The 22,974-nt window shown below is 46.2% G+C and overlaps 1 protein-coding gene across 1 annotated transcript in view; it reads left to right on the top strand.

The window, feature by feature from the left end:
* Window positions 1-2,009: 2,009 nt before the first annotated feature.
* Window positions 2,010-22,974, top strand: part of POU2F3 (POU class 2 homeobox 3) — a 74,704-nt gene continuing 53,739 nt past the window's right edge. The window contains exons 1-2 of the mRNA XM_039867073.1: window positions 2,010-2,652; window positions 8,972-9,040. Of these exons, the coding sequence (XP_039723007.1) occupies window positions 2,625-2,652; window positions 8,972-9,040 (97 nt within the window). The 5' untranslated portion in view covers window positions 2,010-2,624. The remainder of the gene's footprint in view (window positions 2,653-8,971; window positions 9,041-22,974) is intronic.

Here is a 22,974-nt window from a genome sequence, read left to right as displayed (position 1 = left end):
GTTATCTTCTCTTTAAAGTTGTGCTGATTAAATAAGAAGGAGCATGTTCTGCATGTAGCACCTTTCCTGGCAGATAGGAAGTGCTCAATCAATATTTATTGAAAGAATGACTAAAGGAATGAGTAAATGAATGAACGTAAGGTAATGCCTGCCACTGTCCTCCAGTTCCCACCACCTCCCACACTCCCATCCTCCCACTCCATGTCTGGAACCCAAAACTGCACTTCCAACTGTGAATCTCCAAGGTCCCATCTCTGCTTCAGTGGGCATGACCCCCAAGGTCCACCCCCACTCCACCCCAAAATCCTAGGCTGCTGGAGCTTGGAAATCTTCAGGTACAAATACCTCTGGCTTCTGGAAAACTAAAGCCCAGAGGGGAAAAAAAAATGTAATTTTGCACATGAAAAAGAGAAACAGGTCTCAGACATAGTAGTCAGAGAATAAGACCCTCAGCACATACAGCCATACTATTGCTATGCAAATAGTGATATGAAAATCACAAGCACACAGGGGTATATAAACTATGGGCAGGTAGTTTTCTAGAATGATAGCAGGTGACATACAGTTGTAGATAAGAAATGGACCTCAGGGAAGGGGCCAAGCCTGAAGCGGAGGAGGGGAGGGTAAGAAGGGAGAAGCGGAGGGAAGGAAGGGACAAGCTACAAGTGTCCTGAGTTGGGGGCGGGGGTTCCTGGGTTCACTAGGCCTCAAAGAAACTTTGATTACTTCCCCCAGCCAGAAGAAACAGGAAAAAAGTTCCCTGTCTTCTTACTGAGAGTAGGAGGAGACAGGGCAATGTGATTAGGGGAAGGTAGTTTTAAGGACCTCAAGTGCAGTTATTAAGCATTTCTTATTTCTCCAGGGCCACTGTAGCACCCACTGAGCCATTTCTGATACCTGTTATATACCCAGCACTATGCTCAGTGCTGTGGGGCATCAATTAGTTAACAACCAGGAGGTAGGGTAAGAAAAGTCCCAAGAACCCACCACAAGGGCTATTAAGAACATTGAAGTGTTATGGTAATTTAGTGAAAGATCAGATCACTTCCAACTTCAGAAAGGAGGTGGCATTTGAGTTGTGCATGGAGGGAGTAAAGTGCAGTGCTTTAAAATAGGAGCCCTAATACTTTACTGGCTGTGTAACATTGGACAAGTTAAATTCACTAAGCCTTATTTTTCCCATCTGTAAAATGTAAATAATAACAGTTTAATCTACAAGGTGTTATGAGGACTAAACAAAATGGATGCTTTAAAGTGTTAGTACTGTGCCTGACACAAAATAAAAGTTCAATAAATGCTGGATATTACCATAGGGATTATTGGGGTAGATGGTGGGTGGATATACTAGGTGGGAGTAACATTGTAAACAAGACATAGAGACAGAAAAGCCCAGGACCTGTTCTGTGAGCAGGAAATAGTCCTTGACACTAAGGTAGGTTGATAGTAAGACATCTGGAAAGGTGAGACCCTGCCCTTCCGTTGGCATATGGCTTTCTGTGCTTACAAGACAGGTGGCCCCTTGACCTTGGCACTACTTACTGTGACCTAAAGAGTAGAGAGAAGAGGGATGGGGAGCTCAGATCTATGATGGGTGCTGCAAAGAGCACCGAAGTGGGAGTCCAGAGACCTGATTCCAGCTAGGCTCTTTCTGTCACCGGGGAATTGTGTGATTTTGTCATCTTCCAGCTCTGTAGATGAGAGGGGTGGCTGTCCCCACAACCCCTGACATTGATAAATAACTTTCATATCATCCTGTCATAAAGCCTCAGAGCAACCTGGGACCTTCATGGGGTAGGCAAAGGGCAGTGTCTTCACCTGGAAGATGTAACAATAAGCTGGGCCCCATCTAGGTCCCAGGAAGCTGTGAGGATGCATGGGAGCTGGTGAGCTTGGTGAACTGCTAACTCCATCTAGAGAGATGTCAGTTAGGATTCACACTTGCTCCGTTTTACAGATGAGTAAAATGAGTTCAGGGAATTGAAGAGCCTGTCTCATTGACACAAACTGATAAACCATTGAGACAGGCTTCCAAAACCAGATTCTTTCCTGTAACACATGGCTTCTCCAAACATTCCAGGCTCCTTGCAACGCTTACACTTCGGAAGTCTGTCCAGACGGAAGTTCAGTCCGGCTGGGTAATAATCTTCCAGGGATTCCTAAAAAGGGCGAGCTGGACCAGGAGTCTGGGTTACTGCGGGTATGGTGGGAAGAGGCTGCCAGGGCGGGTTGGGGCAAAGAGGTGTTCCACAGGGTCGGGACCCGCCCTGGCAGCACCCCTTGCCTCCTCCCCAGACCCCTAGCTCCCGTATGCAAATTATTGCTTTGCATGGGCTGGGGGCCAGGTGCCGGGGACCGGCCAGGGGGCGTGGTCGACGGCCCCCGCCCCGCGCCGCGCCGCGCCGCGTGCTCACCTGGGGCGTGTGGTAATCCTGGCTGTGCCGAGTGCTGCCCCGGCGGGAGGAGCAAAGCGTGCGACGGCGGCGGCGAAGGCTCTGGCAGCAGCTCCCGCGGCGGCGGCGGCGGCTGGAGGCGGAAGGAAGGAGACCCTGGCTTCCCAGGGGGCCCGGCTGGGGCCGACGCGAGGGTCCTGGGGGGGCGCTGGTTTTGGCCCCGCCTGGGGCAGGATGGTGAATCTGGAACTCATGCACACAGGTAAGGGCGGAGAGAGCGAGCTCTGACAGGTGTCACTGAGCGTGAAAAGGGGCGAAGGAGGGGGCCACCATTCTCCAGGGTCTTATTCCCCGGCGACCGGAAGAGGTCAGTGTGGATAGCGGGTCACCCAGGGGCGGGAGTGGGGAGGTAGATTTGGTGGCGGGGAGGGGACTTTGGAGAAGAATAAATGTGGGGGCTACAGGGTTGGGGGGGTGGGAGGGCTTCTGAAGATTCCAATCTGGAGAGTGGCAGATGTGTGAGACTTGGGTGTGCTGAACTGTTGTCGACTCGCTGAAGTTGCCTTATTCACTGATTGCAGAGGGGTGGCTCACTCATTCAGCTAGGGGTGTGGACCAGGGAGTACATAAGTGAGGAAAATACTTGTATCCACATGTTACATGTTTTGTGTCCTGGGCAATTACGTGAAGTGGAAACAAAGTGGGCATCTGTGAGGTCTGAAGTTGGGCTGAGGGAGCCTAGAAGTAAGGGGGCTGGGCAATTACAGAGGCACACCTGGGGCAGGTGCCATGCTGCACATGTATTAGATTGGGGCTTGTGGAAGCATGTGTCTTGTGTATCAGAGGTGAGTCTATCTGTCCCTATGTGAGCTGGGAAAGGTGGTAGAGCAGACCCCATGTGTGAAGGTATGCCCCCCCATGTGTGAAAGTGTGCCCACACACATGCTCTGCAGGTCTTGGCAGTGTTATAGGCTCAGTGCTGGAGGAGGGGTGGTGGCGAAGAGTCCAGTGTGCTGATCAGGAGCTCTGTAAGACCTCACAGGAGGAGCACCCTGCACAGGGGGCTATGAGATAGGTGCTTCCATCTCTGTGTCTGAGATGGGGTGGTGAGAGACATCCTTTGTGTCCCATGTCCCATGGATTCAAATATCAAGCCCTCCTTCGGGCATGGGAACTTAGGAAATGGAAATACTTTTCCAGGAGTCAGTTTCTCTTGTGCGAATGGTATGTGGGCATAGAGTGAACCAAGCTGATCTCTCCTTCCACAGCTGGGTTAGGGGAGGGAGCACTATTCCTGAGGGGCTGGGCTTGGTGTTAGGGTAGGCCTTATGGAAGTCTGAGCGCCTGAGCAGAGAATAGATTCAGAGTGAAGAAAACTAAACCTAATTTGGCCATTTCAAATCAGTAATTTGCCTCTCAAAGTGGGCAGCACCCAATGACTTTTATTTAGGATTTCAGCATTGTTAACAGGAATTTTGTTGTCTGCTCTCCTTTCTGGATGAGTAGGAAAGAAGAATAGGATTGGGGGGCAATTTTCCCAACCCACCTCCAAGGAGCAGAGTAGACTGGAGGCTTTGGCCCTTCCTGAGGCCCACCAGTGCTGAAAACAAGCAGCAATGGGTACCTGGGGAGCCCTAGAGTCCACAGTTCCCAGAGGCAGTCTTGGCAGGGCTGAGAGAGGTGTTGACTCTGAGTGCATCCCCAGGTGCCAGGACCTGCCAGAAAGGCTAGGTGAGACAACAGGAACCATCTAACTGGTGTTACCCAATGTTTGGGGAAAATCTGTTTTGAGACCCTGTGACACCAGCCCTGCTCTCCTTCTTTTACCTCCCACCAAGAAGGTCTTGGTTTGAATGGAAGCAAGAATTTAGAAAGGTGGGCTCCAGGGGAAAGTTCTTTAGGACCAAGATAGGAGACTTCCTGGGAGGTTTCCACCTCCTGCTCTGGGGGAAGTGGGAGGAGGTGGGACAGCTGGCACCCAGCAGGAAAGCAGCCTAGGGGCTAAGAAGATCTAGCAAAGAGCAGGAGAGAGAGTGAGGTTGAGGTGAGAGGGCCAAGCCCTCCTTGCCTTGGTCTTGGTGGAAACTCCAGGATGATGCTTTTCAAAACCCAGATCCCTCCCTCACACTTGTCCTCTGTAAGCAGGGGTTCCAGCTACAAAGGGGGAGACCGAGCTAAACCTACGGTGAGGTGACTCCCCAAAAGGGGGTTTCCATCTACCTTCAGTGGGCTACCTGATTCATCTCTGCACATTTACTTGTTGCTCTTCCCCAGCCCACTTTTTTTAGTCTTTCTCCCCTCAGGGCTGTCTGGGCCTCTGTGTGGCATCTGGTTTCCCTTCAGTGGCACCTCAGAGGCTCTCTCAGTTTGGGACTTTCTGTAGAGTCTCTCTGATTAGTTCGCTACTTGAGGGTTCTCTTTGCTGGGTCTTCTCAGTGGGCCTTTCAGTCCAGGGTTGTCTCTGCAGGGTTTTTCAGTGCAGGCTCTTCTGTGGGGTCTGTGAGGGAGGGTCCTTCTGTGGAGTGTCTCATTATGGGCCCCTCTTTAGGGTCTCTCAGTCCAGGGTCCTTTTGGTGGAAATTTGGTCTCTTTTGGGTCCTATTTTCCCCCTCACAGTTATCCTATATCCCGCAGATTGTTTATTAACACACTTCCCCCTGTGAATTCCAAGTTCTGGGCCCTTGGGGATGACTCCTCAATTGATTTGCTGGAAGAATTTGGTGGTGAAAGAGGGGGAGCAGGAGTACACAAAGTAGGGTATAGGGTTCTCCCCCCTGCCCCCCCACCCCGACACACACTCAGCTCCAAAATCACTGCAGCCCCTGAGTCGGCCCATCTTTTTCCTCTGATAACTTGGATGTAAGCCACATCAGGTTAGCCTGAGGCCTCAGCACTTTGTACTCCATAGAGCATCTCTCACACAGGAGCAGGAACACCTGAGTAAGCATGAGGTCACCAGACACAGGGGCACTCCAGCCAAGGAGGGGCTCCCTTTCCTAGGCCAAAAATAGTCAGAGGGGTAGATAAGAGACAGACAGACACATGGGGAGGGAGAGAACAAAGAGGAAAACAGTGGAAAGCCAGCCAGAGGGGGACACTGGCCTGTCTCAGGCATCTCTTTTTCCTGTCTTTCTCACTGAGCTCTTCTGCATTAGGGCTGGGAAAGAGAGATCAAGTCTCACAGACTGATACCAGTTATAGTATACCATTTGGGATGGAAGGCCTCATTGAGAGAGGAAGTGGATTTCTCTTGAAGAAGAAAGAAAGAAGTCTCTTGCAGGGAAGAGTGGGAGCCATGGCTGGCTCAGAGTTAAGACTACTGGGTCCCTTGAATTCTCTATGGTAGAAGTGCCCTCATCAGCAGGTATGGGAAGAAGTCAAGAGGGATCTCCAGTTACTTCCAAAGAAATGAAGATAGACAGTAGGAGAGAGAAGGATGGTTTCCCTGTATAGCCTATAACCAGGGGTTCCAGGACAGTGTAGATGCTCAGCCTGCAACCTGGGGAAAATGCTGCCTCCTGGACTTTGCTCCTGCAAATTCATGTACACATCCTTGTTCACGAATGTGTAAGAAGGATCTACTCCTGGGTCATACCAAGGCATTGAGAGGAGCAAGGCCAGCCACCAACATCTTGCCCCAGCCTCAGAGTGTGATGGTCCCAGCGAGGCAGATGAAGGTCTGTGTCTGGTATTTGTGCTCTTACACAGAGCAGCTGAGCCTCCCCAGGGAAGGGAGTGATGGCAAAGAGCCTACTCAATCGGTGCTGAGATAAGAACAGCCAAGAAGCCTGGCCCCACCCCATACCTCTCTCACTCACCTCTGCAAGTGCTGTCCAATAGGCGAAGGGTTATGGCATCTTGGGGAGTTTCGGTGTTGGCCCATTTTTAGGCTGAGACCCAAGAGCTCGTCCCACCCAGCAGCCACAGCCTCCTACCCAACAGGAACAGATCCTTGGTATCTTAGCATCCTATGGGACTTCGAGCTTTTACAGATCATCTCAGCCTGCCCCTCTATTCAGGCTCAAATCCCTTTCCAATCCAGAAGTGTCACAGTGTTGCTCTCATAAAGAGTACATCAAATTAGTAGATGTCCATGCAGAGTGTGGGGTTTTTGACTCCTTCAAAAGCTATTGTTAGACATGATTAGGACTACTTAAGAAGCTCATTTAAAGGATGAGTGAGATGGCTTTGGGGTATATTTAAAGGAAATGCAGAGAGTATGGGTATTGGAAGCAAGTTTGGGTTACAGACATAAAATTATGGTTTAAAGAGTTACCCTTCTTAAACATCACAAATTTGAAATAAGCTGATTCAGAGAATCTAGTCATCATCCCAGCCTTACTACATCTTAAACTCTTCCTGTCCCCATGAGCTTTTTTCCTATGAAGTCAGAATTTGAAGAATGCTGATGGTTCCCCCAGTTAAAGGACAAGTTATAATAGGGCTGAGACAAAAGTAAAGCTGTTTGTTGTAATGGGAGAAGGGAACTAACATCAAAGCCTGTTTAGTTAATTCGTTTATCACATGCTTACTTTGTGCCAGGCAATTTTCATTCAGTATTTCATTTGCTCCTCATAATAACTCCGGGAAGTATCATTATTCCTGTTTTTTAGGTGAGAAAACTGAGGTTCAAATATGTGGCCAGAGTTCCCCAACTAGTTAGAGATGACACTGGAATTGAATCCAGGTCTGTCTTACACCAAAACCTATGCTTTTAATACTAGGTGCTACTGAAGCATTAAAAAACCACCAAGGGGCAAATTCTTCCCCTCCCACAGTTTCTGAGCAGTCTTTTTCTCAGCATTTCTGAAGAATCTCTAAGGGAAAGTAAAAGCTGAGCAGGTCTGTTAGGCCATGCACAGCTCCAGGGATAGTACTCAGGAGTAGGATGAAGCAAAGCTTATTTCTCCATTGGAGTGAAGGTGAGCAGCAAAAGAAGCCCTTTGCAGATCTGTCCAGGTGGCCCACACTAGTCTGCATATTCATGCCTAACAGACTATACAGAGAGTTTCAAACTGCAGTAGGAAAGACTTAGGTTAGGCTAAATAAATGCATTCCTAAATGCAGTACACTGGGATAAGTGGTGGGGTATGGTTGCAGCGTCTCCCCTGAAGGTCTGTGACCATGCAGGACGTGTGGAGGTCCAAGAGGGTGGTTGTATGGAGCTCCAAGTATTTACCTGGGACTTATCACTTTGGTGGGTCTCCAAAATATTCTTCAAACCACAGTGGCTTACTCCTTCCTCTGTTCCAGGGTGTTCTAAGGGCTGGAGAGGCTCTGGACTTCCATCTCTGTCTTGCTTGGCAAGACAGTCACTCCTGCCCTTTAGTAACTACATGCCCAGGAGCCACAATTTAAATCTCTGCCAGAGCCACACACGTCATTATTCTAAAAAAATAATAAGTAGGTTTCTCCCCGTTTTTCCTGAGGCAGAGGTCCACCCTTTCCCCTCATCCTGATCATCTCCAGACCACCGGTGTCCAGACTGCCAACTGCCTGATTACCTCGTGCAAATTAAGGCTGCCTGCTTAACTAAGATTGGCTGGTGAGCCAGGTACGCAAATTGGTTCACCAAGACTTTACCTGGTTTGAAAGAGTTAAAATGCTGTTCAAGAGAAGAGGATGGAGGTGGGGATAGGGGTGAGGGTCAACACAATTTGAGTAAAATATTTTTCTGTCTTTAACAGCTTCAGTGTTTGGGTGGTTTAATAAGGAGAGTAGCCAAGAGAGTGAGTGAGTTCAAAGTTGCCCCTTTCCTTCTCTCTTCTGACCCTGGAGGAGACTAAGGGGCCTCTTAGGTGGTGGCAGCTATTTATTGTGGGTAAATGTTTAATTATTGAAATGAAGCAGGGCAGAGAGGCCAAACCCACAGCACTGAGACTGGCCTTGCTTGGTCTTATCTCTCTTCGGGGCACTGACCCATCCGCTATTCCTTTTTCACTGAACATATGGAAGTATAGGAGAGAAGGTAAGGGTCTCCAAAGGATAGGATATCCAAGGAGCCCACACAGGACCTAGGGTGTGATTCTCAGACAGTAGGCTGACCTCTGAGAACCAAAGAACAGAGTCAAGAATTGGAGAAAGGTGAAGCGTTGGTTCAAGGGTACTCCTGCCTTCCAGCATAGGGCTATTATGGGGGGAAGAGGGGAGACGGATATTTCTTATGCTATTTTAAAAAGTAAAATAAATTCCCCAAATCCAAAAAGAAATGAGGATTAAGAATGGGAAGCATCCTCTCTGCTGTACCCCTCCCCTTGTTAAATTTTTACTAGCCTGAGGCCAATGATAGAAGGAATGACAATGGTGCAAAAGGTGAGAGACCCTGCAGTAGCATGGGGGAAAGAGGGAAAGAAAGGCAGGGGAAAGAGGGAAAGAAAGGCAAGGGAAAGGAGGAAAGCATGAGAGGAGGAGATATGTGCCCTGAGTTTGTGAATTTTCTAATGATTATGTGTTCAGGAATCAGAAATTGGAAAGTGATGGTTGTAATTACACTTTCATCTTTGCTGTTTAGTTAAAGCCACATGTGTTATAAGCAAGAAAAATTGTGACCTTTATTAAAATCATTCATGTTTTCCCTGCAGATATCAAGATGAGTGGGGATGTAGCAGATTCCACGGATGCTCGCAATGCTATCAGCCAGGTGGAGACAGGTAAGTGTCTTCTCTTCTGAGAAATGGAACAGGAAAGCACCTGGTGGGAGAGAATTGTTGGAAATTTTAAAACAATGTTGCATCTCTTCTCCTTTGGTCATTTAGCCCATCAGATCCCAAAGTTGAGTCTTAGGAAATGAAAGAATTGCCTACAGATGTAGGCTATGACCCTGGAGCCTTCGAATAATACGTATTGGTCTACATGGAACAGAGAAATCTCTGGAGCTAGGCTAGGAAATGGCCAGATTCTTAAAAACAAAACAAAAAAGGGAGAAGAGTCACTTTTTAATGTGCCATTCCAACACCCCTAGAAGCAGCAGGCTGTATTCTCAGCTGCTACTGACAGAAGGCAGAACCTGTCTTTAGTAGATGGGGACCTTTTAACCTAGATATCTCAAAAGTCTTACTCAGGAAACTAACCAAAGAGGCCTGTGTGCAAGTATTCCTCTTCCAAATTATGTGCATGTTGATGGTAAATAGACTCAGAGAGGAAGGGTTGGTAGCTGGAGATGACTGCTTTGTGAAGAAAGGAAAGAGGATATGGAAGAATTGAGAAAAAAGTTGCATACCTCTCTGCTTTTAACTCCATAGTCCAAGCCTTGCTTTGAAATTCCATATAATTAAAAAGAACTCAAAGAAAGATGAGTATAAATTTTAACACCACCAAATAACTTTAATAGTATCCCACTAAGACCTCAATTAGCCTTTCAACTGGATCTTTGGAGACATAGAAAATAGAAGTAGAACAGAATGTCTCCCAGAGCTAACATCTTTTCCCAGGTCTTCAGGTGCAGTCTAGTTCCATTCATGAAGCTAAAAGACTTAGAATAAGGGACAAAATAATTGAGGTCTTGTGGTGGGGTGCAGCTGAGGATGCATTTACCATAAACTTTTCTGCCTTGAATTAATATTGAAACAGTGTCTATTTGCAAAGTAGAGCTACAGGCTTTATATTTTGCTTTATGGGTAATGACAACTGAACTAGGAGAGTGTGGGCCAGTCCAGAAATTAATTTATTAGCTGAGTATGTTTTCCTAAGTTTCTATGAAGTGGGGCACCTATTCTTTCCAGTTGAAAAGAAAATTCTCTCCAATCTCAAGAACTCCAGAAAAGTTTTAAAATCAGTTCAGCTGGCGACTGATAGGTACAGTCTCAGCTTTGACACAGCCCTAGAGAAAAATCAGAGTCGAGAAACCATGGTTGAGAAGAAGTTGGGTCGCCCTTTCCTGGTAGCAGGTTGGCTATTTATCTGGGCCAGGCATATTGCCCCAGGTACGTGGAGACACAGCTAAGAGAGTATCCATGTAGAAAGAAGACTACTCTTAGCAGGCTGGCACTTGCACTCTGTTATTAGTTACTTGACCAAGTCAGGATAACCATGTTGGGAGTGAGAAGGAGCTATGCAGAACCCTGAATGGTAAACAATGAGAGGAAGGAAGTTCAGATCTTAGGTGGGGATTAGGAAGGGTAAGGTGTTTTCGACAATCTAAGCAGACAATCTAAGGAAGTTCTAGCCTCTTATCTGGGACCATGGGAGCTATGTACAGACTAGTCTAAAGGAGAAAGAATCCAGAGATAAACTGGGACTTTTGAAATCTGTTATCCCAGGGTTATTGTTAATTTAACATGTGACCTTAGCTCAGCCGTTTTACCTCCTTAGGAGGCAGGAAGAGGTGACCTTCGAAGAGTGGATTTAGAACCACACAGACCTGGGATAAAAATCACAGCTCTGCTGCTTACTAGCTGTATGATCTGATAAGTTAATTTAGCCTTATCTCTTCTATAAATGGGGACAATTAATGCCCATCTTCAGGAGTGGGTTGAGAGTTAGCTAATGGCATTACCTCTAATGGCATCATTAAGATTCTGTGATTCTGTAATATACAGAATGAGCATTACTGCTTAGTGCTTTGGGGCTGCAGGTAGATGGGATGCCCTTTGCCTCTTTACTCAGGCTAAGTAGTCTCAGGCCCCAGAGGTCTATTTTTTTGCTTTCATTCAGGAAAGAATTCTGTGTGGCTCCTTGACTCCAAGGAGACTGTGAAGTCCATGCTGTCTAGAACTTCTCTACCCCTAGTCTTTCACATGTAGGGACTCAGGTCAGTAGCTGGAAGCATCCATACTTAGGTAATCATCGGACTACTGCATGTTTTTAAGGGCAAGAAAAAAGAGGTAGCTAATTAAAGTAACCAAACTTCCTGGAAAGTCGTTCTGACTCATTTTTTTTTTTTTTTACAGAGAACTTATTATGAGTCACAGTGGTTACCAACTTGGTTTAATGGCTTCCTTTGGATTTTTAAAAGGCAGATTCCCCTTCCCAGGAGTACATGAATTAAGAGGTGGTTTTTCTCTGGGTTTAAAGGAACTATAAACGAAGGTGACTTAGAAAGCTCCAGCTCCCTGAGAGCATTCTTTTTATTATGTGAAATTCCCAAGAGGCACAAGAAGTGGGAGGTGAAAAAATGGTGATTTTCTCCATCCACACTGGCCCTGACTACAAAGGAGAGTGTTCTCAGGTGTAGACACAGATATTCTGGTTGGTAGAGACCTGGCAAGGCAGATCATATTTTCCCTTTCTTTCTGCCTATGAGGAAGTTGAAGCTTGGATGGAAGATAAACTGCCCAAGACCTCAGAGTATGACAGCATTAGGGACCAGAGGAGGCTTCCAATCCCCTGTCCAGTGCTTTGTCCATAACCCCCAGAGGACTGGAACCAAGTTGTTTCTAGATTTCTGAACTATCAGCTTTTCGGTCATTTTTTTTTTCTAACCCTACTCATTGTTATTTTTCCTTTATTTTGGAGACTGACAATTCTCTTCTGTTCTCAGTTGAGTGGTTGATAAAGATATAATCGACCCACATTTGAAAAGCCTCCAGGTCTATAACTGACAACCCCAAGCTGTGGAGGGTGAGAATCTAGCCTCTGTGAGAACTTCCTCCTTTCCTTCTCCATCCTGAACCAGCCTCACCAATGTACGGGCTCCCATTCTCCTCCCCACCATTTCACTGGGGGTGTGGGGTGGGGTTGCAAACCCAGACAATGGACCAAATGCCTTGGAACTCTTGTCCTGCCCAGAGATCTGGGAAGTAAGGATCCCATGAGGGGAGCTCAGGGGAAGAAAAGAAGAGCTAGAAATAAGGGAGAACTGGGCTTTGTCAGTTTTCCCTTCGTGCAGCCCTTCCTCTTTGGCTTCCATTGTCCTGTCTGTGAAGTGGAATGACTAACATCTGCCCCACCCTCCAGAAAGATCACTAAGGTGAGTTAGCTGTTTAGGGACCCTTTGCAGAAAGTCTCCTCACTTGATCCTGGGAGCTTTCAAAATGGTTTTAAGAAAGGCTGAACATGATTCTATCAGGGAGCCCAGAAGGTTAGTGATTCTCATAAGGTCTCAGAGAAAGAATGAGTATCTGACCCAAGACTAGAAACTCTTTCTCAGGCGGTTCATTCCCAGGACCTTGCAGTCTCTACTCAGCTGAGTCCCCAAGAAAACAACCCAAGGATAAAGAAACTGTGTCTCATCACTACCTAGAGGCAAGGATCCAGGTAGAAACAAGCAGAAGACTTTAGAGATGAGTGTGATTTTCAATCTAAATACTTACTGAATAAAAAATATTCTTTCAAGGACAAAGAGGACAGGAGAAATCTAGGAAGTACTTGGGATGAAGTGAGTCTTGGGGAAATGCAGAAGTGTTTCCCATTGATAGCCCTTTCTAAGAGATGCATGCTTACACACACACACACATACTCCTTTCATTTTATGATTAGGAGACAAGACAAAGCTCTGTCACTGAATGATATGGAACAAGTCTGCTTGTGTCCTGGATTTAAGTTTCCTCATTGTGATATGGGGAAAAGAATGCTGCTAGAGAAAAATGAAGGGGGTGGGCTAAGTGGTTTTTAAAATTTGAGCCTGGTGACCCTTGTCCTGAGCCTCAATCTGTACTCACTCTGTCCCTCACCTCTCTGGAAGAGAAAAATGAAGCCGCAACTCCTCCAGATGTCCAGGGAGAACTCATATGAATTTCTGAGCATGTAAGAATTCTGAGAGAACATCTTGACCATACCTCTCTCTTCCTTTGGGAACATTTCAAAACCATCCCTGGAAAATGAAAGAATCTACTGTTCTTAGAGTAGAGTTTTTTTTTCTCTCCCGCATCTATACTCCATCATTAAAAGCTAACTCCGCAATTTCTCTTGGCCACCTATTCTTGTAGGATGTAATCCTCTTGTGCCTGGAAGTCCTTATCTCTCACCTAAGACCTCATGCTGCAGCACAACCCCATCACCTCTTGTTTTAGCTTTCTCAAACCAACTTATTTCCACCTCAACTTGTTTCCAGGTTCTATGACAGGGAGATTAGAAGGTACTAATTCACCTTACTGTGACTCTGTGCCTGAGATCTCAGGAGAGCAACCTGTGGTTTCAGGAATTGCCTATCTACCTCTAGTACTCAGAGAACGTTAGCAAATAAAAGAGTTACAACAACCACTCACATGTGTACCACACCTTACAACTCACAGACACTTTATGTCTTGTTTGTAGATTCTCAAACCCAAGCTCACGGGGTAGATAAGTCAGGACCACGCTGCTCAGATGAGCTGTGGGTGGCTGGGCCAGTCCTGCCTGACACTGATTCCTCTTCCTTTTGGAGGTCTTTTGAAGGAAATGCCCCTCCCACCACCCCCTACTGCCATCTGTGCACCCCCAGAAGAACATGGGCTTCCTTTCTCTCCAGCCTAAGAGGGAACAAAGTGAGGGAGCTGGGTGGGGATATCTGTGTGCTGTCTTTACCACCCGGAACTGCACTTAGTTTCATCAGTGGTCATTCCTTAGAGCAGCAGTCCCCAACCTTTTTGGCACCAGGGACCAGGGCTCCTATGAGAATCTATTGCCTGATGATCTGAGGTGGAGCTGAGGCGGTGATGCTAGCACTGGGGAGCCACTGCAAATACAGATGAATTGCTCACTTCCCTGCCACTCACTTCCTGCTGTGTGGCCTGGTTCCTAACAGGCCACAGACTGGTACAGGTCTGGGCCAAGTATTAGGGACCCCTGCCTTAGAGCACTGCTTCTAAGACGATCTGGAGTGCAGGACCAGTTGTTTTACTTCCAGTCTGTCAAAGATCAATACGTGGTCCAGCCATGTAGGACTGGTTAATAGAGCTCACACCCACCACACACGTTCAGCAGGACCCAAACTGGTCTACATCCTTGTCAATAGGAGAGCCCACTAATCATGTGCTTGGGGTGCCAGTAACATTTAAAATTTTTCACTCTACATGTCTATACGTATCTGGCCTCAGAACTTAATGAATAATTTATAGACCAGCCCTGGCTATTGGAGCACACTGAGGCACTCTGCCTTAGAGCAATGCCTTTCCTTTGGCATTCCATGAGCAATGGATATATCTAACCCTGGGCACATCTTATGACCTTAACATTCCTCCCAAAGTTGTGAGTAAATGCTTTTGGTTTCTTGGGTCCACCCTCCTCCTCAAGAAACAATTAGGGCAGTGAACACCTGGTGTGGAAAAGTGCTGAACAAGTGGAGAAAGAATTTAAAGTAAAATGAGCAACCAAATTAGGATAAGGCTTAGGGGCTTCAGGAGCAGCCCAAATCCAGGCAACTGAACTGCAGTTACATTTTTTCCTGCTCAGTCCTACAAGCACACAAACGGACACACATACGAACTCACACTCATAAAATTCCACCTCAAAACCCTTGGGGCAGGCTGCGAGGGAGTACCCACTCGAGGTCTTCCTTTCTGGTCCAGGCTGTTCTTTCAAAGGCAGGCTTGGGTCCTTGAGGGGGTTTGGGAAACTAAAGGAAGGGCAGGGGAATGAAAGTTGGAGTCTCAGCCAGCATTCCATGGTGGCTCTTTCATGTTTAAATCCCTCCCCCGGGGAAGGGTTTTGCCTAAGATGACCCACCCTTAGGAAGAATTGCTGAGCAGGGAAGCAGGTCCCACTTCCCTCTGATCCCTTTGGTGTGGGGAGTATTGGGTGGGGAGAAAATCGGCTGAATATCTTTCAAATGGATCCTGTATGAGGTCGTCCTAGCTGGAGCTACTTCCCCCTCCCTGGAGACTGAGGGTGTGGCAGGGCAGGCAAGTCAGAGAATGACCAGAGTACTCAAAGACAGCTGAATTTCATTTCTAGGGACTTTAGTCACTGACACTTCAAAGTCCCTTCCTGGCTCCTCCATTGAGCTAGTGCTCAATGGGGGAGTTCCTTGGGTAACAGCAGGGCCCTGAAAGACTCAGGGAGGGCAGGCCTTTTTGTACTAAGCCAGAAGCCTGGGAAATTTAGCTGCAGGTATCTCCCAAAAAGCACTAGTGCTGTTGACTCAAAAAATAATAGGTGTTAATTTGCATGAAATTTTACATACAGGTTCCATGCTGTGCTTTTTTTCTCCTACCACTGGTACCACCAAAGCCCCCTAGGTCTCCCCTCCTGCCTCCACTCTGGTGGCATCACAGTGTCCTCCATATTCCAGAACTTTCTTACCACCACCTAGCCCATCCTCGGATTAGCAGTTGGGGAGGTGGGGGATAGTGGTTGGCTTTGGCAGAGAGGTGCAGACTGGTAGCTTGGCAGGTTTGGGTCCCTAACTGAGGTGCCCCACCTGCCTGCTATAGGCTGCAGGGAGGCACCCCCAGCAGGGACCTTGGCCTGCCCACACCCTCAAGCTGAGAAGAGGAACAAAAAAATCTAAGCCAGAGAGCACAGAGAGATGCTGAAAAGGAGACTATGATGGGGTCTGGGCAGCCGATTTGCATAGGGGGGTGATTTCCATACTGCAGGGTAAATTTCCATATCCCTGCCTCAAAACCTGTTGGGGCTGAGAGGAGGAGAGTGGAGAGGTCATTTGAAATTCAAATGAGGATGATTAAGGTTTTCTTATGGAGGGAAGCATGGACAAAAGGGGTTAAGCCAGCTGGCAAATGTCTGCTCTGGCCTCAAAGTTATCAAAGGGAAGCAGCACTCAGCTGGCTCCCTCCTACCCATCTTTGTCTCAGATGGCCACTGGAGACCTGCTGGTGGTCCTGCTAGGCTGGGTGTTATGGGGAAACTGGCTGGGTCCCTATCCCCCCCTGCCCCTGAATTTAGTTTACCTCCCGGCATCCGTAAGGAGCTCATGAGGACAAATGAGTGTGTTCTACTTCTGGGCTCAGTCCTATCTCCCTTTGGGGACCACAGACCATCTCAGTTTTCCTGTCTGTGAAATTGGCAAGACAGTCTGCACTTTCTTGTTTGGCTGAGGAGGTGTGAAGAGGTGTCATTCTACTGAGAGCCCCGCAATGTGGCCTCCTGGTGTTCATCCTGACTTGTTTGTCTTCTAAATGCATCTATACCACCAAACTGTTTCCCTGGACAAGTCAACTTCCTGTCTTTGGGCCTGAGTTTGTGTATTAGATCAGGGGTACCCAGCCCCCAGGTCACAGTACCAGGCTGCACAGCAGGAGGTGAGCAGCAGGCAAGGGAGCAAAGCTTCATATGTATTTGCAGCATCTCCCCAGTGCTAGCATCACCGCCTCAGCTCCACCTCAGATCATCAGGCATTAGATTCTCATAGGAGTGCCCATCTCTGATGCCAAAAAGGTGGGAACTACTGCATTAGATGAACTTGAGAGTCTCTAAGATCAATTCCAGCTCCAAGATAAATATGGTGATCTGTGAACACACTCTGATCCTTTGTAAGCCCCAGTTATTATTTGTAAGACACTTTGAATGATGTGCATTGCTGTACCCCTCAGTTCTTCTAATGTGTTAGGAAAGCACTCAGGTCCCTCAGCTTACCAAGGTGCAGTCATTAAAGACCTTAGGCTTTGGAGCTAGAGTTTATATTTGGATCCCACATTCTCTTACAGGCTTGCTGCTTGGCTTCCTGTCTGTAAAATGGGGGCAATCATAGTATCTATTTCTTAGGGTTGCTGTGAGGATTAAAGGAGTCACATTTGTAAAGCACTTAGAACAGGACCTGCCCTAGAGTAATGTTATTTGTTAGTATCAGATGGACAAAGTATCCACATGATGAGACAGCTGCCTAGTAGCTAATCCACAGAAACTCAATTAGGAATATGGACTGTCCCCTGAGCAGACCTGCCAGTGAATTCATTCACTCATGGCCAATACACTATCATATACACTTGTACTTAGGATCAGGGAAACATGCTTCAGTGGAGGGCCCCAGGAGCAGCTATCAAAGCTTAGTGGTCATTCTACTGAGAGCCCACCCAACGTAGATTCCTGGTGTCCATCCTGACCTAAATTTGTCTTTGCTTCTCAGGAAGTACAGAAATGGCAGGAAGAAGTGGAGAGAACTGGTAGAATGACCCCCTCCTCCCAGGACCCAGTGCTGAAATGGGACTGATTCAACGAGACTAAAAGATATTTATAGTTCTGAAAAATCTAAAGATCATTTTTTTTTCCTTGAGTTTCTGTAGCAACTTCATGTGAGGTTTTTTGGAGATAGCATGATGTAGTGTAGACAGCCTTGGCTGGTGGATGGACATGGGCTTCAGTTTCTACTCAGTAATTTACTAATCAGTAACTTTGGGCAAATTGATTAACCTCGTTGAGCCTTAAGTTTCCTCATCTGTAAAATGGGGTTAATAAGAGCACCTACTCAAAGAGTGATTATGAGGATCATGTGTATAAAATGCTGTCATGTGTTTACTATAGAACTTGATATATAGTACATGCTCAATAAATGTCAGCTATTAATCCTTATTATTTGAAAACAATGTTTTGCTGCCAAAATGTTTTAAAATTCTCTGATCTAGTCCTATTCTCATATTTTATGGCAGCAGAGACTGGGATCAGAGAAGGGGAATGACTTTCTCAAGGTCACAGTGAGACTGATATTTCGTTAGGAGCCCTTCCCCCACCTAAGAGGCAAGATCTCCATCCTTTGTTTTTGTTTTGTTGGTTTGTTGGACAAAGCCTCCTCTTTCCCTACCAGTTGCTTGGAAGTGGCTCCTCCAGCCCCAGGAACACAGACCCCAGAGAGGAAAGGAAGATATACTCTGGCAGCATTTTACGACTTGAAGGAAAGGACATGGTGTCGAGACTCAGAAGACTGCTGAGCCCCTGGGCCTCAATTGACTCACTGGCAAAACAGGAGTTCTGTAATTCTGGCCCTGTAGACCTCACAGGTTGGGTAATGATCAAATAAGAACTAGGTATGAAAGTGCACTGTGCATGTCACCATGACCCATGTGTGTTGGCAAGCACACTAGCCCTGGGGCTAGGACATTGAGATCCAAGTACATTCCTTCCAGCTCTGGCGCCATGACTCAGCCTCAGTTTCCTTATCTGTAAACAAGTAGTGAAGAATGAATGAAATGAGAATATATTTGTGGCAACTTTCGGAAGTGTGAGTTGTTCAACAAATGTGAGATAACATCTCTAGCTAAGCCTTCTTCTTACACATATGCCCCTCTGAGCTGCACAGAGGACATTTGTGTGCCCACATGAGAACCAGAGCCTGACCGCATACCCGACTCTGATAGCCCGCCCTGATCTCTCCCACCCCTTCTCATTTTGCTTCACTTCATCCTGGGAAAAAGACAAAGATAGAGGCACTCAGTTTCTTACTGACTTTGAGCCTTTTTGAACCTCTTCTCCCAAGGCTGGTTGAGGGGTAGAGAGAGTCTGTCTGGTCTGAAGTTGACAGCTGAAGAACCCTGTGCGCTGTTGTGAAGAGAATCAAGTCTGCCCATGGAACTCTGGTGGTTTGTTCTTGCTTTGTTATTTGTTGCCTATGTGACCTTTAGCTACTCACTTCTCCTCTGTGGAACTCAGTTTTCTCACTTGTAAATAGCATGTGTAGTGTCAGGAATCTCTGTGGTCCCCTCGAACATGAAAAAGATCTGATGGAAAAATAGTAGCTGAGGTGCTTCTCTGAGAGATGTGTATTAGGTGTGACCAGAACTCTGGGTTTATTTGACAAAGCTCTTCCTGTGAAGTTGGATTTTTGTTGTTTTCCCAAGGTCAGGGAACTATGAGTCGAGGTTTTGGTGGGGAATCTGGGTCCTCTGGCTCCATTCCTTTTCACAGTGGCCTTTTTCTGGAACCTGGCATGATTGCCAGGATGCTTCTTCAGTTTGGCCCCAGACCACACTGCTCCCTTTGGGTTCCCATGGTCATGACTGTGGCATTAGTGGGTGTCTAGCAAGAGATAAGGAAGCAATGCAGGGGAGCCCAGAGAGTCCCATCTATATCTCAGACTGGGAAGAAATGGGGATTGTATTTCCTAAATAATTAGGAGTCCTTGAGGAGGAGCCTTTCATTTATCAAAGAATTACATGACGAATTTCAGAGGGAAGCTGGGAAGATGCTGGACTTCTCTTAGCAAAAGGGTGTCACAGCATGCCTTGTGTCCTCTGTGGCATGACCCCAGGCTCCTGATAACTGTGGGAAGAGACTGGAGAGCAAAGCCTTGGCGTTCAATCTCATGACTATGCATATAGAGAAAAGTCATCAGGACACTCACATAGGCCATGTCTCAAGGAAGCCCTGAGGTCGGTCATGTTTACTCTACCATTCTCTCCCTTGGAGTAGAGAGGGAAAAGCTTTAAATCATGAAAACTCCCAAATCCACAGACTGTCAGAGATAGAGGGAACCTAAGAGAGCATCCTGTCCTGGAGTAGTAAGTGAGTTTCTTCAGGAGAGCTGATCTTGATCATAGGTGGTAGTCACTGAGCACTGAGTTTAAGAAAAAGGATACAGGGATCCATGGGCATGGCTTGCATACATGCTACATTTTTTGGTATTGCTATCTACATCCTCAGAGGTAAATTGACTAGACCAAGGACACTCAGATAGTGGAGAACTGAAACTCAGATCTTCCAACTCCTAAGCCAGTGCTCTTCCCACAGTCTATCACAGGTCTTCCTGCGTCCTGTTCTTCAGGTGGCTTCAGGGGCTATCCTAGGTTCCTCCTGCGTATTTCTTCACTGCTGCAAAGGAGGTAGCAGGAATGCAGACAGAAATGTTTTTGTTGAAGGCTACTGAGATTAAGCCACTTGCCTGAAGTCCAGTATAAAACAGCTTTTAAAGTAACCCTCAGGATCAGTTTACCTCATATTTGCTACATAGAACTCTGACTATTAGGCAACACTTCCCAGTTCCTAAGAGGAATGTTAAGTAACAAAAAAAGATAGGCGTGGTGTGTTTGTTGGGTCCTGGAAAAAAATGTTTTGACTGGTTTAAATGACTGCACTGGGAAGTCTCTTGGTTTGCTCTGATGGCTGCCTATCCAGGAGCATCTCCAAGGTACTGGTGACTAATAATTGCTATCTGAGGAAGTGCTAGCAAGTTGCCAAGAGGTCATAAAGTATCACTGGAAGTCTTACTGGGTTATACTGGGAGTGGAGCTGATGAGAAGAGAAGCAGTCCAGTAATGGGAGAGATACAGCCTTATTGCCGATTGCTCTCTGCATTGTTTACCAGGCAGAAGTGAAAAATCCTGCTTGAACAGTTTTCCATTCTTGTACTTCCACCTCCTTCACCCAGAGAATTACTCCCCAGGCAAACTCTGCATCCCAGTGCTGCCAAAGCTATGCAAATCAGTAGGGCCTGTGAAGCTGCAGGCTGAAGTGGGAAAGAAGAGGGCTGGCCCCAGAAGGGCTTCTACCATCTAGTTGGTCAGGGGTCCTGGCCAAGCAGCTCAGCACTGCTGACCTGGTACCCACCAGATGTCATGGGAGGAGAGGTAGTGTTGGAAGTTGCTCTTGACTCCCAGGCACCTCCCTTGGCTTTTCTCATCAGGACTCCACTGGGTATTATGGCCATCCTGGCCTAAGAAGATTCTATGCAGAATCCTGAGTCTCTGCACTAATTCAATGTGCTTTTACCTTCTTTTGATCACTAAATCCAATATTTCTATGGATGGCGATGTGGTCTTCATATTTAACCCAACTCCCTCTACCTGCAGCCCTGGCCTCTTACATTGTGGAGAGCTCTTGGATATAGATGAACAGGTCTGGGTACAATGTGGGACCAGGGAAATGCTGGAATTGGTGGGAGCTAAGCTGAGGCTTGGATAGAGTCCTTAGATGTTAACAATGGATTCATGCTAGAGGGGGAAGAATATACCACATTGTGGTGGAGACATGGGTTTCGTCTCCCCCTGAGATCATTCCCAACACATGCTCATATTTTAAAAGCTCTGTCACTTTGTATATATCACTTAACCTTGTTGAGACTCAGTTTCTTTATCTGTAAAATGGAGTGAATAATAATGCCTCATCTTCCTAAAGCAGGGAACTAGCCCTGATGATCTCCTGGGGTCCTTCCTAACCCCATGAACCAGGGTTCCAAGGTATTGGTTCTCCTCCTGCTTTCTTACTGGGACCTCATGGCCCAGTGATTTCCAGGGGACCAAGAGAACCAAAGAGACCTGGAGAGACCCCAACTAGTGCCCTTCCCACTTGGCACAGATCTCATTTGCCCCCTAGATCTTTAAATATGAGATTCTGAAGCCTCTTTGTGAGCTCTTTCCTCCCTACTTTCCCCTCTGCATCCTAATCTTTTATTTGTGTGCAGAACAAAAAGGACAGAGGGAAATGGTGAAGAGTGTCCTTCCTGTGCCTCTCTATGCACATGCTACAGACAATGACTGGCTTCTGGGAGGGGAAGAAAAAGCTCTGGTACATTTCAGTCATTTGCATTGAACCCTAAGACTTCAGAGATGGAAGGAATTTTAGAGGTCACCCGAGATCCCCCTCTTGATATATCAAATTGCCCCTTAATTCTAAAACCACTTCTGTAACATCCCTGAAATAGGCAGCCTTTGCTCAACTATTCCTAGCAGTGGGGAACTCTGTCTATGTGAACGTGTAGGTTTCACTGCTGTGCATTTCCACTTCTTATGAAATTCTTTCTTATAGTGAGGAGAAACCTACTCCCCAGCAGCTTCCACTATTGGCCCTTGTTCTGCTCTTTGGAGCTGCAGGCTAAGCCTACTTCGCTTCCATGTCAATATTTGGGGAGGAAGGAAAAATCCACTGACATTTATTTAAGCACTTACTATGTACAGGCACCATGCCAAGTGCTTTTAAATATTTCCTTATTAAACGGTTTTTAAAATTTTTTTTATTTTGAAAACCTTCAGACATACAGAAAAGAGAGAAAACACTTTAACAAACAACTATACACTCATCACCTGGGTTTAATAATTATTAACATTTTACCATATTTGCTCCATCCATTTTTTTTCTGAAATATTTTGTTTTTAACTTTTTATTGTGGACATTTTCAAACACACACAAAAGTAGAGACAAATAAAATGAGCCACATATTCATTACCTACTCTCAATAACCATAAAATTTCCGTCATTCTTGTTGCTAGAATATTTTCTTGTAAATTATAGACATTATAACATTTCAGTCCTAAATATGGCAATATGCATCTCTAAAACATGAGGGCATTATCCTTTTTTTTTAACCACAATGCCATTATCACACTTAAATAATCATTTACTTCTCATGGCAATCCAATGAAGGTTTTATCTGAAGGCAAGTGTTCTCTAAGCTAAATATCCTTTCTTCATCTATTGTGATATCTAGGCTCCTTACCATCTTGGTCCTTGTGTTTTTTTGCCCAGTTCATTGGGGTCTCTTTTAAAAAATGGTACCCTAAACTGGGCTTGATGCTGTCAATCAGAGATCTTCAATGATCTGCATGTCTGTTAATGCATAGGATAGCATTAGCTTTTTAAGCACCCAGGTGCAGCACATTTTGGGCCAATACTGAGCTTTAGTCAACCAAAACTCTCTTTTTTGTTGTTTCTTTTTCACATAAGATACTCTAACACCAAGGTACCCTATCTTCCCTTACTCTTAAGGAACTGCAGTATATTTATTTCTAAATAATGACTGCCAATACACATTTTTTTTTTCATTCTTATTTTCTGTTTTGGGGGG

The sequence above is a fragment of the Pteropus medius genome, unplaced genomic scaffold, assembly GCF_902729225.1.
Source record: "Pteropus medius unplaced genomic scaffold, Ma_sr-lr_union100, whole genome shotgun sequence".
NCBI classification, from domain to species: domain Eukaryota; kingdom Metazoa; phylum Chordata; class Mammalia; order Chiroptera; family Pteropodidae; genus Pteropus; species Pteropus medius.
The sequence above is the reverse complement of the archived record's forward strand: the minus strand, read 5'-3'. Positions and strand labels throughout refer to the sequence as shown.